The sequence below is a fragment of the Solanum verrucosum genome, unplaced genomic scaffold (genome assembly GCF_900185275.1).
Source record: "Solanum verrucosum unplaced genomic scaffold, falcon-dt-bn FXZP01000102.1, whole genome shotgun sequence".
Classification (NCBI taxonomy): domain Eukaryota; kingdom Viridiplantae; phylum Streptophyta; class Magnoliopsida; order Solanales; family Solanaceae; genus Solanum; species Solanum verrucosum.
In genome coordinates, this window is record NW_026019930.1 from 453387 (window position 1) to 472013 (window position 18627).

The 18627-nt window shown below is 33.1% G+C and overlaps 3 protein-coding genes across 5 annotated transcripts in view; 2 read left to right on the forward strand and 1 right to left on the reverse strand.

Annotated features, from left to right (window-relative positions):
* Positions 1 to 18627, forward strand: part of LOC125830656 (60S ribosomal protein L7a-2-like) — a 431324-nt gene that overhangs the window by 346498 nt on the left and 66199 nt on the right. The gene's annotated exons all lie outside the window — the stretch shown is intronic.
* LOC125830675 (protein PARTING DANCERS homolog) lies at positions 58 to 2815 on the forward strand. 2 transcript variants are annotated; one of them, XM_049509857.1, is made up of 8 exons: positions 58 to 133; positions 1397 to 1521; positions 1606 to 1694; positions 1768 to 1863; positions 1957 to 2051; positions 2126 to 2166; positions 2252 to 2335; positions 2489 to 2815. In XM_049509857.1, the coding sequence occupies exons 1-8, from the start codon at positions 73 to 75 to the stop codon at positions 2636 to 2638; spliced, it is 741 nt and encodes a 246-aa protein (XP_049365814.1). In that variant the 5' UTR covers positions 58 to 72; the 3' UTR covers positions 2639 to 2815. The 2 variants fall into 2 exon arrangements, with proteins under 2 accessions (XP_049365814.1, XP_049365820.1); XM_049509863.1 differs by having other exon boundaries at positions 2255 to 2335.
* LOC125830473 (bifunctional aspartokinase/homoserine dehydrogenase 1, chloroplastic-like) lies at positions 3169 to 13582 on the reverse strand. The gene is made up of 18 exons (XM_049509671.1): positions 13352 to 13582; positions 12231 to 12292; positions 11766 to 12140; positions 11019 to 11107; positions 10598 to 10901; positions 10363 to 10415; positions 10063 to 10277; positions 9853 to 9940; positions 9634 to 9747; positions 8232 to 8330; positions 7282 to 7476; positions 6973 to 7055; positions 5345 to 5570; positions 4893 to 5038; positions 4565 to 4700; positions 4197 to 4280; positions 4020 to 4112; positions 3169 to 3672 (listed from the first exon to the last, which is right to left on the reverse strand). Exons 1-18 carry the CDS (start codon positions 13510 to 13512, stop codon positions 3427 to 3429), a joined length of 2769 nt encoding a protein of 922 aa, XP_049365628.1. The 5' UTR covers positions 13513 to 13582; the 3' UTR covers positions 3169 to 3426.

Genomic DNA, 18627 nt, shown 5'->3' on the forward strand with positions numbered 1-18627 from the left:
GGACGGGATGTATATAAACCAACTCAGAATATTCAAATGCTGAAATCACAAAAAAAATCTGAAAAATTAGTGATGAATCGAGGATTCAGAGACTCGACGCCATTTTCAAATCCTGCAAGCTTATGGACTTCAAGTATTATCTCATTTCCTCTTGTTCAACGATTTTTTTGTTTGTTTTACAACAGCAATTGAAGGATCAGTAATTCATTCTGCTTCAAAATTGCAATTTACAGTGTATTGTTATAAATTTGTGTGATGTATGAAGAATGATGACTGACTTTGTGTTAATACGTGTTTCAGTTTTTCATTTTCTGTGTTTATTTCGAATTTTGAAGGAGTTAAAGTCTGTAATTTACTCAGTTCTGAATTTTTGGAATTTGATTAACGTACTTGAAGTAGATTTTTGTGTATTTACTCTGTTTTTCATGAAAGTTTTTTTGTCAATTTTGTTTGATTATAACTTGAAATGCATTTCAAGCATTGAGTTTCGGATTTTGAAAGGAAATAAGTTTGTAATTTACTCGGTTCTGATTTTTTGGAATTTGATTTAACGTACTCGTAGTAGATTTTTGAGTATTTACTCTATCTTCATGATGTCAATTTTGTTTGATTAAAACCTAAAATGCATTTCAAGCATGTGAATTTGAATTTTATTCTGCCTGTTATAGAAGTTCATAAGTGGCATCCCATTCCTGATTCCCCTATCTGCTGATAAATTTGATCAGTGTTTAGTTCGAGAGGTGATGGATCAGCTTTACGTTCTAAATCTCAAATGATCTGTAAGGTTACTTTGTACATGATGTATTTGGGACTAGAAGTGGAATAGTCTGATTTTCTTTTGTGACTGGTTTGTTCAACTGAGTTCCTACCGCTCAAAGTAATGCACTTCTATGTTTGAATGTGTGATATGGAGATTTTGGAGGCTTGATAAACATCGCGAACAATTGTGTTTTATGTATTATTTGATGTGTGTGTTGTATTGATCATTACCATCAATGTTTAGTAATTTTTAGATGACAAATATTTTGACAATTTATATTAACAAATTGCTTGAATGACTTCATTTGCTTATTCTTAGCTTTGAATGATTAAGATCAATAGTTCTCATGTATGGAAGAAAATTTATCTGCTCACTTGCTTGTTCTGCGTAATACGCTATTTTTTACTTTATTTGTCTCTAGTGTTTAGGAGAATCAGTAATGTACTCTCAAATAAGTTCTTTACAAAGTTTTTGCAGTTCTCATCTCTAGGAACAGTATTTTCAGCATTTGTTTTGCTTTTGGTAAACAATATTTCCAGATATATTAATTGTTCTAGATTGCCATTTTAAAGGATCAATTGCACTGCACCTACAAAGCAAATGACATGCATTACCATTGACCATCAACTCTTGCAGGTAGCAGTGGCGTTTGTATGATGAGTAGCACATGGAGGGATGAACAACACCCTTCCTTTCTCAATTTCATCTCTTGCTTTCTCAGGGAAAATTCTTTCCGTTTAAATATTGTGCCAATTGCACCGGTAAAACTAATCTTTTCAGCTGTCTTGGTCTTCATATAAATTCTTTCTTTAGCTAATGGAAGTAATAACATTTCCGATTTACAGGATTTTATCTTTAACTGCGGTGGTTTGTCAGTAGCTTTCATGTTTCTGACCAATTGGGATGGTGTCGATACAGAATCTTTCTATAGAAAGTAAACATGCCGTATATCTCTCAAACTCCAGTTTCACTTGATCTAAAATTGATAAGATTGTGAATTGATGTAGAGTTCAGAAATTGAAGGAGCAGTTTGCAAACTTCTATGTTGTTATCACCCTTCCTACAAAGGAACAGAATGATTCTTTGATACACTCCTATATCAAGTGAGTCAATTTTAACCTCACCTTCAATTGTATTCTGTATATCAAACTGGTGCTTATTTGAAGAACTAGGATAATCTCTTTATCTTTTTGAAGGTATGGAGTGCAACTTGGAAGGCCAACATTTGTTCCTGTTCGAGATCTGGAGATGGGCTTCGAAAAAATTGTGAAGATAGCACATGCTCGTGGGGGTAAGATGGCAGTTCTCTCAAGCTAAACAAAAGAAACTTAAATATATAATTTACCTCCAAAATATCTGTTGCAGCATGCAAACGCCAGGATGCATTGGCAAAAATAAAAGCTGAGGTAGATGGTTGAACAGCTTCCCCAATCTCTTCTGACTAATCACCTGATTTTTTTCTAAACCTGAGAGATTTTGTCTTGCTGTTAGAAGGAAAAATCAGTACAGGCCATGGAGATTTACCTACAAGTGGTTACATCTATACCTGGGGTTGACAGCCATGGCGCAAATGTGGTAATTTATTTAGTGATATTTCCGAGTTGTGTTGCATCAGATTTGTTACCTTTTCCTGTTCATAGCATGTGCTTTAAAGAATGATAGAAGTGCACATCATCAATTTCATGCATTTAGTCCTCGACTCACTCTCTTTTCTTTCGTCTGTTTCAGCTTAATCAAACTATTGGTTCAATTGAAGCAATAGCTAAGTCGTCAAAGGAGTACCTTCTGGAAACTACTGATCTTTCACCCACAACAGCTGAGACAATCACAAGGTTTTTCCGGGATCCAAAGTTTTATCTTGCTCCTAAAATTGGCTGAGTTATACTGTTTAGTCTAGAGCGTTCAGAGTCATGCATTCTGCAACGACTTATCTCAAGAACTACAAATGGAAGTCGAACAAACTTTATTCCCTGGAAATGTAGCTTGAAGTCCAGTGGTAGTGCTTCTGTATCAGTAGTTGTAACTTGATTAGAGGACTCAAAAAGAAATCACAAGGCTCTTAAAAGCTTACTTCTCTTGCTTAATGAAATATGAAGGTATATTTGTATTAAGTTGATCTAAGTTCACTGAGGTCCTTTTAAGGAATATCAGAATTTCGTCTACATTGATGTTTGAGTTCTTCTATCTTGTTTCAATATCTGGTCCTTCATATGGCTAAATCTCATGAAGAAACTTGTTTTAATGGAAGGTTTCAGCATTTAAGATATAGTTTCAATGGTGCTGAATGATCATCTACAACGTTAAAAACTGCTTCACTTTTGGTTCTCTTCTTTTTAACGTAGTAAAGCTCTGAAATCTGAGGTGAATTCCAATAGTTATAAAGGAAAAAGAAAGCTTGAACAGTTAGTTAATTGCATTGACATACAACATTAACATTCACTAACAAGGTGTATCCAATCATGACCATAATACAGCTTTAGTACCTATCAGACTTATTCCTAAATAAGCAACCTACGATGATAAGTGCCATGATACAAAGTGAGTAACACTATCAGCTGCTCACAATTACACAACAATCATGTAACTATATATCTGCTACTACTAGGAGCAAGGGGGATGACCAAACGAAATGCAGAATTACGAGTACAGGGGGGAAGCACCATGCATTATGACGGAGCACCAAGATATGAGGCAAGTCGCAATATATCACTGAATATTCCACCTGCTGTCACTTCAGCCCCAGCTCCCGGACCACGAACTATTAGAGGTTGCTTACAATATCTTTCAGTAGTGAATGCAATTATGTTGTCTGATCCAGAGAGTTGCGCGAATGGATGGTCCTTGTTGTATCTCCGCAATTCAACAGCACCTTTTCCGTTGACAACATCCACTACTCCAACATACCTCAAGACCTTCATGAATATCAACATTTTCAGATGCGGTTATATAAATACAAGAAAGGAAATTTCTCCTCTCTCTCTCAATTATTTAACATGCAACTTGAAAAACTCTCCTCCACTGGGATTCTAACGGCTCTTAGTCCCATATAAAGTCATATTCCTCCTACGCAAAACTAAATGTTTCATGTGACTTGGTAAAGGTACAGAGATGATGCTTGAAAATTGATTGTTTGACATTACTACGATCTAAAAAAGGTATGGAAAAAAGTAACTTCAGCGGAGGGAGTATAGCAGGTTCGTTCAGACAACATGACTATCAGAATACTCGAGGCTCAATTCTACAAGTCCAGAGTACTCACCTCCTCTTCATCTTCAGCCTCCTGCCTCTGTTTAGACAACTCATGATCAAATTTTGGCAGGTCCAGCAAAAAGTCCTCGGCAGATGCTGTAGCCTGAGAAATCCAGAAAATATCACTTCATAGAGAACAAATATGCCTTGCCAATTAATGTTGCATGGATATAAGCTAAGCACTCACCCTTAAAGGTTCTGGCACAAGGCTCTGAACAGGGATATCTGAAAGCTCTAGGTTTAATCCACTTTCTCTAGCGAGAATTATCACCTGGAACAGGGAAGGTTTTGCACATCAAAATCATCAAGCCATGGTAAACTCAAAAATAAAACTTGGTCTTTATTTGTAAGGCGGAAAGGGAAATCAGCACAACTGAAAAACCACAACAAGGTGGGATCAGTATAGAAGTAAATTGACAGATATCGTTTTTGCAACACTAAGTTGTGGTTGGAAATTTCATCAAGCATTGAACAAAAAGAAAAAGAATGAGATCTTGCATTAGGTTAACACTTCATAACAGTAAATGTAAACATCCAAAACCTATTAGCCAATACCTTTCTGGCAACATCTGTTCCAGATAGGTCATCCCTTGGATCTGGCTCAGTATAACCAGCCACTTTCGCCTCCTTCACCACTTGGCTAAAAGCTTTTGTCCCCATAAAGTTATTAAATATGTAACTCAGAGTTCCACTGCCACAAAAAGAAAAGAAAAGAAAAAATGCATGGAAATGAAAAAGGAATCAGATTAAATAGAGAAGTTTTGCACTCAAATGGTGCTTCTTGTAGTTATTACAAGGATAGCTTCATTATAACAATCCACAATTTAGGATAAGGTGAATTTCATCTGAATCCCATAAAATGAATAATCTCATTCATACCAACCTAAAAATACCCTCAATCCGCAAAATCTTGTCCCCAGTTTCAAGAAGACCACGTAAGGTGCTAATGATTGGTAGTCCAGCTCCAACAGTAGCTTCATAGAAGTAATGTGTATATGATTGTCGTTGTAGATCTCTCAGCTTCAAGTACTGGAAGCAATAGAAGGAAAATACAAAATAAAAAGTATGAGAAGCTTCCTCTTCCAGCTATAATTACCGTTTACTCGCTGGTTTTGTCTTGAGGTATTTTACAAATAGAGATAACAACAGCAGTTTTACAAGGACTTTATCTTTTCTCATCTTTCATAATGGAAAGACAGCGTAAAGAAAAATACAATTACAAAGGGCTGAAAACTTGATTATTGACATAGTGGATCAAAGCGCTATTTCCAAAAAGTTCGCGAGGTTAAGCACTTTTAAGAGGAAAGGAAATCAAACATGAAAGTACTTAGTTACCCGGTCAAGTGGTCCTGAATTAGCCTTTTTATTTGGGGTGACCACATGGATTCCTCTATGTAACCAGTCATAGTAATGGCTTGCGATATGAGAGTCTGCAGTGCAATCCACTAGAACACTATTTGGGATGAAATAATTTTCACTCACGTGTTGAACAAACTTATTCAAGTCAGCCGTTTCTCCTTTTTGACTTCGCAGCTCTTTCCACTTCGACAAATCAATACCCCTATCAACATTGAAAAGAACGTCTTGTCATCACAACCCCTGAAGACAGTTCAATAATATTTACTGACAGAAAGCAGCAGTGACCAGCTGGAAAGGCTTTGTATCTTTTTTGAACCAGCAAGTTAACCAATAGCAAGAAAGACGTAATGAATATTAAATAGGTGATAGTGAAAAATAAGTAGAAGGAGAGAGAAGATGTTAAATTCCTTGTAAACTTTAATTTTTCAATCTTATTAAAGATCTAACCATGACACACAGAGATTGACACTGAGGAAACCTGTGACTTTGGAATATCAGTAACATAAAAAAACTTGGAAGTTCCTTGGTCACATTGAAACTAAAAATGTAAAAAGCTATATAAAGTTATAAACGAAGAAAGCATGAGATCAGCTTAAAGGACGGGAAGAGTGGGAATAAATGTACACTCAAATCTAATAGCACATTTCTAGCTAAGACCACCATTTGAAGTAGCAAAAAATGAATTATAAGTCAACTCACAAAAAAATTCAAGAACCAAGCAACAGATACTCCAGGCTTCTTTATATGAACCACAAAGTAAGCACTAAGTTGGCAAATATTTTAGAACTCTAGCTTTGATGAAACCTTTAGGAGAACTTTTTTTCTTTGTCAGGTTAGCAGTTGCTCATTTATTATTCTACATAAATGCAACTATTAATTTTACAAAAGAAGCTCTAATCAAAAGTTCCCAATTAGCAAGTACCCCTTCCATTCCTATTTCTATTACTAACTATCCTGTTTCCGCTCCAAGAAGACTGATCCCTGTCTATAAAGGTAAAAGCTACTTGACAATTGTGTAATCTAAATATATATTTTCTTTCATCTTCGAGCTAATTTAATCCAACAGCCACCTGAATTTGTTCATTTAATCTATTAACATAAAGGTATATCTAATAAAAAAATAATCAAATATTCTATTATTAATCTTCATACTAACCAAAAGACAGGATGAAGGGAGAAATAAGAGGACATATGGTTCCCTAAGTTTGACTAATAAAAGTTCATTTTTCATTTCTGAGCGATCAGCACCCTGAACAAGGTTGGAAACATGTCATCCAAAGGCAAAAACATAATATATTCTTCTGGGATGGGTAACTGCAATTGAGCAGTTAAGATTTTGTATTTGCTATGCAAACTTCATCGTTTACCAAAGTGATAAAGAAAGTAATTCAATTGAAAGAAAAATAAGTATCTCTGCAATTAGTCGAAAAATTCAAATAGTTAGAAAATATCTTGTTCTGTTTATCCATTAGAATAACAATTTTAGAAATCTTTCTGCCTTTTTGCACTTCATTTTTTTAATTCAGATTCCTTTATTCTAAACAGAAAAAGACAATCAAAAAATCTCAGGGCCAAAGAAGGAAAGATGGATTTTCAAGATTTACGAGTCGCTTAATAGCATTGAGTCTTGTCCAATTATACCCATCACGCGCAAGTCAATGTTGAATTTTTCCTTTAAGATGGCTGACTGCCAATGAAAAGAAAAGATGTTACAAAAGTCTCCACTGCCTTTAAATGATCATTAACATTAATAGGTGAAAGAAAAGATGTTATAAAAGTCTCTACTGCCTTTAAATCATGGGCATTAATAGGCGAAAGAATGATTCTCAATTGAAGAAAACATATATTGACTTCAATAGTTGTAGCCTGTAGGATACAAAATAACTAATTAGCATGAACTTGAATTGAAAGACCTGATCCTTGAGCTGGTCAAGCAATGTACCCCCTATCAACCCAGGTCCAACAATGCCCACAGCAATAGCAGTTCTTGTCAAATAGAATCTTGAGTGCACAGCACGTAAAGCCCTCACACAGTCTTCTTGCTTAACAACTACTGTTACATTGTACTCTGAGCAACCTTGAGCTATAGCACGAATATTGATATTTGCCTGCAAAATAAAATATGACTTAAATAAAATGTTAAACATTAAAGATCATATGAAATTCAACTCCTTACGGTGATCATCTTATATAACTCTTGCTCGACTGTTGTCATGGCATCGTTTTTATGGAAAGCAACACAGTTGCCAAAAGCAGACAGCAATCAAAGCCAAGTTCAAAGCTCATATAAACTGTAGATTATTTTACGTAATACCAAGAACAGTGTGGTAGATAGATTATAATTAAGTGAGCTTCACATAGCCAGTACCAAGTCAGCATAAAGGAGGAGACTTGCAGTAGGTTGACACACCGTGTTAAAGTAGTCATGATATCATGAATCAAAGATGAAGGTTACAAATGTAATGGGCCCGTATACAGTGGAATGGATACAATGGGATTAGTATAGCGGAGCTCAACTACTTTGGGATTGAGTAGTAGTTGATTGATCGATATGGTAGTTAGAGAATTGCATATGAATGCATGTAAGGGCTCATGACAGTTGCAAAATAAACTATAGATGATATTTTATTTTATTTTCTTGATATGGATGAACTATAGACGAAAATCAGGAGAATATTAAATCTACACAAGATATATCCAAAAATGGTCAAATACAAGCAGTTTTTCAATTTAATAGGGTTTAAAGAATATCAGTTAACTCATTGGAATAGAAAAATTACCAGTTAACTCTACACAAGACACACCTATATACATTCACATAAATGTTCTCTATTATTATTTAAAAGGATCGGAAATACCAAACCTTTGCAAGTGCACTGAAAAATGTAGCACTAACTCCAGAAGAGCTTGCCATTCTCTGACCAACAGCAGCCAAAATACTACAGCCTGGAATCACTGAAATCTGGAGAAGAATTGAAGTTTATCAGGTTGCTTAAAGAAGTCTTTAATCAGGTAGATGAAAATAATGTTGCATACCAAGTTAAGTGACAAAAAAATAAAAGCAGAAAGCATTAGCTTCATATAATATTGAAATTTAGATTAATGGTACCCGAAATCCCACAACTAACTTTTGTTAAGAACATAGAAAGAAGCACATGACTCTGCTTCAAAAACCAAGTTCAAATTTCATAAAAACTCTATACCATCTCATAACAGGATAAGAATTTTCAAATCTAACGAATTTCTGGAAAGTGTGCTGATTTTCCTTATTTATCTAAGCTCTTATTTTAACAGAGGAAGGTTGTGTGAAGCAGTTTTATGTGCAAGATTGTTTCCTCTCAGGTTAGCTTTACTTTGTATAATAATTTTAGACGGAAATACCTACTGAGTGTTGACATGTGCTGGTGATATTTTTAGTCAATTAGAATTACCCCCTACAAAATGTAGCAGTTGCAGTACGTGTTCATTTCTGAGATGTCTACAGGAGCTGAAAGTGATTACCAGACTTTTCCTACACTTCTCTTTTTGGCTATTCTAAGTTTCAATATGCTTCATGATTTCAATTGCCTGATCATCATGAATTCAATACCCATAACTTTTAGAAAAGAAATTAGCATCAAGCAGAGTTAATGATTACAGCACTGCTCATGAGCACCCTGAAAGTTGTTGATCCAGTTCTCCTTCCCATCTTTTGTGCATCTAGAGACCACTAGCTTTTACGGCTTTACTTTACTAATTCTTAAGCAGTTAAGCTTGCTTGATTGGGCTTCTCAAGTTTTAAGTTGGAAAAACGAGAACATACAAACCCAGAAGCAGTCTTTTCAGATCTGCTAGTCAACCTAATTTTTTTTTGGAACAATGAGAGGAAAAACTCCCACAGTTGTTCCACATTATGAGTGGACATGAATGCAATGCTCAACCCCACACTAAACATTTTTCTCCTCTTTCTGTTATAGTTAGCACCATAATAACTTTATTGTGGAATTCATGATCCCTATGACTCTGAGTTACATTTTGCAAACCCATCGTCACTCTATGCCCTTAAGCAATGAGGTTATCTCCTCCAAAAGAAGTGTTCAAGATTTGTGACAACGTTATCATTATGGATTCTTCTGTTTGTCATTCTGAACTTATACAACGCCTAAAAGAAACAATTTATACGATAACAGGTATAGTGGAGCATTGTTCCTGCTTTTTCCCTTTTTACTTATGCTGATCCACAACTGTGTTTAACTTCAGAAATTGAATCGAAAAAGGCAGAATACCTGAGAAAGGCGCCCGGAACTCAGAGCCTGACCAAACCTAGACTCTAAAGCATCAGCAACAGCTTTCACTTCTTTTTCAGGCACCGCAAAGCAGATTGAATGCTCACTACTAGCCTGTATTGTAGCACTCGATTAATTTCATGAAGTTATAAGCATCAACACTCACTAGAGCTAGTTTGTCAATCATAAGCTTAACCCGAAATCAAAGAATAAACATACCTGTGATATCATGATTACGTTAGCACCAACACTTTTTACTGTACCAAAAATGTCACTAGCTGTACCAGGAACACCAGTCATTCCGGTTCTGCAGAAAGTAATCAACTTTGCGTAAGAAGAGAAATTTGTAAATAGATGTACAGTATGACTGGATGCAGTGCAGTCCTAACACCCAACAATTCTTTTTGGCAAATAAACTATTGGTCCTACCCCTCAACATTCACTAGAGCTAATTTGTCAATCGTGGCAAATCCTTTGACGGGGGATTCTGATATCTGTCCATCTTCAAATTCATTATCAGTAGATCGGCAGATCCTTGTTCCAGGTGCAGCAAGGTTAAAGATGTTTTTTATTATGATCGGAATGTCATATTGCATAACTGGAACAATTGTCCGTGGATGTAAGACATTGGCACCAAAATATGACTGCAAAAAGATGAGAAATTTTATATTAGAAAATGCCTTGACAGCTCTTATTAACTTTAGAAACCACATAGAATCACGACATCACCATTTCCCATGCCTCTTGATAAGATAGTCTCTCCAGTATTACCGCCTCACTTACTGCAGATGAAGTACCCTTTAGTTGATCTTAACTTCATAATGGAATTTCATCATTGATTTTAAATAAAAAGGGAATATATGAGCAACTAATAGAGAACAATGATGCTTGATACAAAATTTCGCTAGAGAAAGATCTTCATATGTTTCAGATTGAGCAAAGCATGCAATGAGTGAGGATAAACCTTTTCTTGGATCAGCACTATAGACACCATCAACATCTGTCCAAATCGTGACTTGACGTGCTTTAAACAGTGCCCCCATGATAGCTGCAGAGAAATCACTTCCATCTCTTTTCAAAGTGGTAGGAATGTCTTGGGGAGTGCTAGCTATAAAACCAGTTGCAATGATAGTCATGGATGGATTCTTAGAGTACCATTTCTCAAGCAATTCCCCTGACTTGAGATAATCTGGATCAACTTGATTAGAACTCATGGGGTTCACAACAAGCACCTCTCTTGTGTCCATCCATTTACACTCTACACCACTCTGCAAATATAGGAATTTGAGAAAAATTCATAAATGTGTGAACAAAATTTTAGTTTACATAACTAGAAGATACGAGGAGCGTTCTAAAGACCGGAAAAGATCATATGCGAGAATCACCATTCTGACAACAGATGCCAGCAACTGAGCAGACCATAACTCCCCATGCCCAGCAACAAAATCCGTGAAAGATTCTGTTGCATGACCAGCTACAATACAAATAAGCTATTGTGTCAGTTGAAAGCAAAAGTAGCAGGTTTGGTTCAAAATCAGATACTTCAGGAAAAATATGGTCAAATGAAGAAACTTTAGCTTGGAAACAATTCAGTTCTACTAAAAAAAAAGATCGAAAATGACCATTATGCCAACCTCAGCCTCATGACTCTGACAATTACCACAGCATGAAGCAAAGACCGTATTGCACTATTTGTGTTGAGAATACAATTAAATAATAGAAGTGTACCCTCTCTAACAACTTAAGCTTTTAGTGAGATGGTCACACACTTCAACATGGTGTCAGAGCTCACGTGAGGGGCATGTTGAGAATACAATTAAATAAAAAAAGTGTGATCTCTTTAACATCTTAAGCTTTTAGATGAGATGGACACACATTTCTACAATTTGATGTTCTTTTTACTGGGACGCTAAGTGGTGGAGCAAAACGACAATTCAAAATACTCTAAAAGAATTTTCCTTCATTTTTAGTATCCCACAAAAAATTACAATTATCTGACAATGGAGCTGCCAAGAGTAGTCCAAGTTTGAAAAGTTCTTTTCCTATTATTTTTTCCATAATTACGAACATAGAGGTTCTGACAAGTGTTTCTTTGAGACATTCAGCAAGTAAAGAGGGAAAGCACAATCTACCAATGTATATTGCACGGAGCATGGCTTTTAGGTTGTTGATGTCATGATGAATACGAGATAAGAAACTAGCAAGCTCATCGCCATCAAGTAGATCCATAGCAGTTAATTTGTGTTTTTCTAGAACAGCATCTAATGCGGTTAGGTACGACTCATCTCGTGACTGGGCCTTGTAAATCAGATCATACATCATATCTGTGACCTTTGACATTGCAGACACAACCACCAACTTTCCTTCTGATTGGTCCTGAATTATAACATCAGCAACGTTGCGAATTCTTTCAGAGTTCCCCACACATGTACCACCAAATTTATGAACAGACCAGCTGTCACCTTTAAGGAGCTGAATATTTTCTGTAGCTCCATCCAATACGTATTCTGCCAAAACATCAAATGGGAGAAGAATGGAAAATCAAAAACTGAATAAAATCATATAGGATGATACTTAAGGTTTCAACGTAGATTAACCTTCAGTTGTAACAGCTGCCCTTATCCCGAACTTAAACAACTCTCCTCTTTCCCATTTTGAACTAAAAATCATTAAAACAAAGAAAGGCTTTAGCAGAATAGAAACATTAAGCTAGAAAAAATTCCTCAAAGGGAAAAGTAAAACATAGTAATGATACCGTGGATACCTATTACTGTTGAATCGTGTGATTATCTCATTTAATAAGGACTGTGTAACATCTATCAGGAAAGCATTTGATGCAGAACTCAATAATATGCCCAAGTAAAATCTTGGTTTTTAGTCAGTGACCAAATCTTTTGTACAATCACAAAAAGAGAACATGGAATTTGGATATAAGATGTACATTCTCATGAGTCATGCCTTGGATATCTTAATTAGATAACTGTTGAAACTTGAGACAACAAATCTGCGTTTTAACTTGTTGTATAAAACATATAGTACAATTTTTAAAACAATTTTAACTTTTAATTAGATGAAAATATAGAGCACTTCATATAGCAATAATTCCATATACAAGTTTAAGCTCCCATTTGGAAAATTTGAGTTTTTGAAGTTGTAATTTTTGGAATTTGAAGTTGCCTTTGTACTTGTACAGCATTTTAGTTGGGGAAAAATTGAAGTTTTGTAAGTGGAAGTCCCAAAAACTAGCCCTTGAAAATATTTGAAAATCCATCAAATTTTGATGGTCAAACGGATATTTGAAAATAAATTTTCAAAATCTATGGCCAAATGCTAGTAAAAAAATTGTCCATGCAGCTCACAGGACTAATTCCATGGGTACCTGCTAACTCCTACCAACACAGGTACTAGGCAGGGGTTTAAACCTGAGAAATCATGATTTCAGTGGGTCAATATTTTGACCGAGATTCAAAAGCTTCCCAATCCACACTAGAACTCTATCAAGGTGAAGGCAAAGTCGACAAGGACATCAATGGCCTCAGAAATACAAAGGAAGCTAAAAATTAAAAACAATAAACCTATGTAGGAAATGTTTGAGAAATTATAGTGGAAGAAACTGCATGTTAACTCATAATAATGTGAAAGAGAACACATACAGAAAAAAAAAAGCAGAACATAAATAGTACATTACAGAGAGAGATCGAGAAATCGAAAAAATTACTTGAGAAAAGGATAGCATTGCAGGAGTGGAAATGTATGTGTGTTGTTGTTAAAAGCATCAATTTTCTTCACCTTTGCCTTCAAATACGTGTCTGGTAAGTAGGAATTTGAAGAGAATTTAGATGAACAACATGGCGAAATGGAGGATGAAGAAAACGCCATTGTTGTTTGGTTGATTGAGATTTGAGAGTGACAATAGTACAGTGGAAGAGTGGTGTGGTGTGGTGCTTCTTTTATAAAAAAAAAAAGAATATAATATATATATTTGGAGGTCCTGGTTAATTTGGGTGCTGATTGAAACACTTTGGACCACTACCTTCCGCCGCTTCTCCTGGCCCGCCCGCCATAAGAAATTTTCTTTTTCGTCAGTTATATATATTTTAAAATTACAAACGTACTCCATGTATTATAAATATATGGTCTCATCAATATTATAAATTAATAATTCTTTAAAAGAACAAATATATCTAAAATAATTTGGTAAATACAATTCTATTGTGTTTTTTTTGTTAAAATTTAAATCTAGTTGAAATTCATCTCTAACTTTTCTTATTGCATCAAAAAGTTCTGATGTTGTTTTTTCGAACGCACTATAAAATTGTGAATAATTTTAGATGTGATAAGTGTTTACTTATCATTAACTGATTGCAAAGGTATTGTATCATCTTCATTCTTTAACTTCATCATCAATATTGTTTTTTTCTGATGACATCCATAATTTCTTCTAAGTAATGGACCTCTGAACATGTATCACTTTCATCCCCGGATAATCTAAAAGGTTATTGACGTCAATATTTTTGCGGTAACTGAAATTGTAAGCGTCTAAAGTTTCAATCCTGAAATACAGCAAACATGAAAGGAAAATAGCAAGCAAACAACAATATTTGTAATTGAATTTATGCGAAGGTTACAATCTTTATAAAATCTTTAAGAAAAGATAGGTAATCCCCTGATTCTTCTCTTCAATGATGTTCTTGATTTGATGGAATACTTGCGGCTCAACTTTTGGAGCGAAGACTTCTTTGTACTTGTGGCTCAACACTTGGAGCAAAGACTTCTTTGTATGCGGAAGACTTGCAGATCACCACTAAAGAGCAAGGATTCTCTATGTATTTCGATGTGTCTTCTTCTTTTCTTCCTTTTTTTCTGGTCTTATGAAGACCTCTTTATATAGGCTTGAGCTAGGGTTTTAAGGGTATTTTTGTCCAAACAATTTTGGTCCTTGGGCTTGAATAACATGAGTTGGGCTCGTCTTATCAACTTAATGAACTGATCCAAATGTGATTTGGACTTTACTTAAGTCATATATTTTGACTTAAATATTAATATGACTTTATTAACCAGTAATTTGACTTGACCAACATATCATGAATTTATGGATTAATCCAAAATTTAATATGAATTTATCAATAAAATTTCACTGTCTACAGGAATCATTAATCATGACCTCAAATTCATGAATAACGTTTTTTATAGAACACTTTCTAAATTAATAAATATTAATTTATCGATTAAATAATACCTCTATAAAATAATAATATTTTTTGACTTGACCAATATATCATGAATTTATGGATTAATCCAAAATTTAATATGGATTTATCAATAAAATTTCACTGTCTACAAGAATCATTAATCATGACCTCAAGTTCATGAATAACGTTTTTTATAGAACACTTTTTAAATTAATAAATATTAATTTATCGATTAAATAATGGGCCTTAAATAATACCTCTATAAAATAATAATATTTTATGATCTCATCTATATTAATTTAGTGAGGCTTTACTGTAATTGAAAATTTAACAATATATAGAGCATGTCAAATGTAACACACAACTCTAGTCCCAAAATATGAGTTAAAATTCACCAACACCATTCTAATAACAGTGTGATTTATTAATTCTTTATCATTTTATTTCTTGAGTTAAGAGAAAAAGGAAGGGTTGAAAATCAAATTGTTTCACTAGTCAAAAAAGTTATTTAAGTAGTTGAATTGATTCCACTAATAATTAGCTGGTATTTAAGAGTTAGGTGTGAGCTATTTTTTAATTTTTTTTATATATACAACTCACATTGCTAGAACCTATAGATTCCATGTTACTAATTTTTTTTTAAAAACTACAAAGTAGAATCATAACGTCGTGTCTTCAAATTACTTGTAGCTATTTTTAAAGTACAAGTCACAGATTAATTCATTATTTTTTGCAACTTACTAGAGTACAAATTATACAACTTTATATTATATTATATTATTTTTATTATAAATAGAAGAGAGAAAAAACGTTTTTGTTAATTATAGGAGTACTCCACGTTTTCTTTTCGTCAGGTCAAAAAGATACGACTTTTTTGTTAAGTGAAGCATGGTTGATTTGGCTGTATTTTACTTTTTTGTTTTAATGAAGCGTGACTTAATGGATTAATATATATTTTCTAAATTGAAAGGAGTAAACACCCTCAAGATAATCAGATAAGTTTTAAAAAATCATGAATTTATATCGTTCAACTTTATGTCTAGGGATCTTTTAATAATAAAAACATACAAAATTTTCTCAGCAAAAATTACTATAAGAAAAAGGAAATTGGTTTTACCTTACTAATCATAAGTTTGTTCAAAACCTTTATAATCTTTTTTTTTCATACATATAATATACTTGTTTTTTTCATTTTATTTATATGTTGGTTGTAGACCTCAAAACAAATTGAGACTCTACAAAATGAGTTTAATTTTAGTAGGATTTTTGGAGATTATTTTATCCTAAAACCTAGTTCATGTAATATATTTTTCCAAAGAGTAATCTACAAAATTTCATAATTAATAAAAAATTATTCATAAAGAAATCAAGATGTGGTCAAATTATTCTTGATAGCCAAATCATCATATGTTAAAAATTTAGAGAGAAAATCAAGAGATGATCAATAATGTGGGCTTATTTACAGAGATGGTCTGCTAGATAATCGGAGTTTAGTTTGGACTTTGGCGGATTACTGATCATTACTTAAAATAGAACATTTTGAAATCAAATTATTTTGATTGATTTGGGTATTACATTCAAATAAAGGATATTTCTGAATATTTTAATAACAATCGAAGTATATTTAATCATATGATATAACTAAATAAATTTAGCTAATAAACGAGGATAAAGAATAATATATATATTCAACCTTTTTCCATTTTAAGAAAGGCAAATTTTAAATTGTTTGGGTTGCCCCTTTAAGTCATCGAAGAGCAATCGGACTATTTCATTGCCCCTAAAGGTCAAATCAATCCCTTTCGAGAGTTTTTAATAATTTCCACCTATCTTATTCATTCATTGATTGATGTTAGAACTATATATTTTTCTTGAGTGATAGATATAAATTAATTTATAGAGTAAATACATCAAATTATTTTTGAATTTGGGAGCAAAATTTATTTTAATAGTTTAACTAAACGAGTATTTAAATATTTCCTTGACAACTTTGAAATAATTTAAATATCCCATAAGGGGTGACGTGGCGGAGTGCTGAATTTATAAAATCTACCTATGTCATTTTTTTTATTGACCAACATATAACTGACATTTAAAAAAAAATCTTGATATATTAATTTTTTAAATAATATGTAAATTTTCTTATTTAGAGGTAAATGAAATTCGTAAATTCCTTTTTATTTTTTATTTTCCTCTTTATTTTGTTGTCTTCTCCAATATACCTCCTTGTCCGTTGAAGCACATTTTCCTTTATCTTCATCCCACTTGTATCTACTATTTTCATTTGAGTAGCTCTTTAATAATATGTAAAATTCTACATCAATACCATATTATTTGTAAAATTCTACATCAATACCACATTATTGACATCGATTTCATTTTATATTATCGATGTGAATTTCACAAATATAAACTGTCTTGAATTTTGTGTAATCCATTTTGATTTTTTATTATTTTGTAGAGCTAAAAATATGGATCAACCTTCTTTTTCTTTTGAGTTGTTAAGCCAAGATCGCTTCCAAAAAAATCAATCTTCAAGAGGGCAGATTTGAAGGGAAAGTTCGAAGAAGATGCTATGAATTTTCTTCACTAAAGTTATTCTTAAAAAAATTATTGAATGATGAAGAAAAAAGAGCACTGATAATTGGAATGGTGAAGAACAAGGAAGAAGAAAGAGAGGAGGGCCGAGGGCGACCATACAGATTTGTGAAGAGGAGGTCCACTAATTAAAAGTATTTAAAATTAATAAACCAAAATTAATAAAAATGGTCCACATTTTAAATTTTGAGAGGAGAAAAGATTTAAGAAAATGGGCCCCACTAATTAAAAATAATTAAAATTAATGAAAATGGCCCATATTGTAAAAATTTGATGCTTGAAAATGTATTTTTTGATTAATTAATTTTAAAAAAGTGTTTGAGAAAAATGGTGAATAAATAAATAATAATGATGTGGTGCGTAAATGACTAACTGACTACTATGTGGCAGGTGAGAGTAATGTTATAATTTCATGGTGGTATTAAATCACTTCAAAATTGTTAAGGATGTACTTAAATGTCCATATAATTAAAGTGTTAAAATAAGTTTTGCTACCAAGTTCAAAGATGATTTTGTGTAGTTTCTTCTCTAATTTATATGATCAATTACATATATTTATAAATTTTATTTTAAATTTAATCATGGCATATATATCTTTATCTTATCTTATTTAATTTAAAATTATTTTACTTATCTTTCAAATAGAATAAATGGTCAAAAAAATCATAATCTCAAAATAATTTAATTTGCTAATGCAATCACTCAATGAAATTTGGTGTAACTGGAGTCGAAGAAGCTGATGATGTTACTTCTTTTTTCTTCTTTGCTTGTATAATCTCAAAACAACAAAAATAATTTTTAGTGACAATAAATATATTTTAACAAAGAGTATTAAAATATTTACCGACATTAATTAATTGTTATTGTACACAATGTCGCTACAAACTTTAAAGATATTTACACATATTTAGCGATAATCAAACTATTGTCGTTAATTAATTATAGCTAAAGATTATTTTTGACATAGTGTCTGTGCTTAGGTTACTCTGTCGATTGAATTCCCTGTACATTTCTAAAAGACACATACACGATTTCAAAACTATGCAATATCCGCTCCAGAGCGGAGTTAGGAGGCGCCGGGGGTTTCACTTGATCCTCTTTGTTAAAAAATTACATGGTATAAGTTTCACCTCATAATAAAATTTTTGTGCTCCTATTAAAGACGATTTCAACATCTAATACTAGATTTGAATTTAAAAGACTT

Excerpts from the sequence above, each read along its gene's own strand:
- LOC125830675 (XM_049509857.1), top strand. The coding sequence starts at position 73 with ATGAATCGAGGATTCAGAGACTCGACGCCATTTTCAAATCCTGCAAGC. Across the intron at positions 134-1,396 it reads TGCAAGCTTATGGACTTCAA|GTAGCAGTGGCGTTTGTATG; the intron begins GTATTATCTCAT and ends CAACTCTTGCAG. Across the intron at positions 2,336-2,488 it reads ACAGCCATGGCGCAAATGTG|CTTAATCAAACTATTGGTTC; the intron begins GTAATTTATTTA and ends CGTCTGTTTCAG.
- LOC125830473 (XM_049509671.1), bottom strand. The coding sequence starts at position 13,512 with ATGGCGTTTTCTTCATCCTCCATTTCGCCATGTTGTTCATCTAAATTC. Across the intron at positions 12,293-13,351 it reads CAATGCTATCCTTTTCTCAA|TTCAAAATGGGAAAGAGGAG; the intron begins GTAATTTTTTCG and ends AATGATTTTTAG. Across the intron at positions 7,056-7,281 it reads TTGACCAGCTCAAGGATCAG|TCAGCCATCTTAAAGGAAAA; the intron begins GTCTTTCAATTC and ends TTTCATTGGCAG.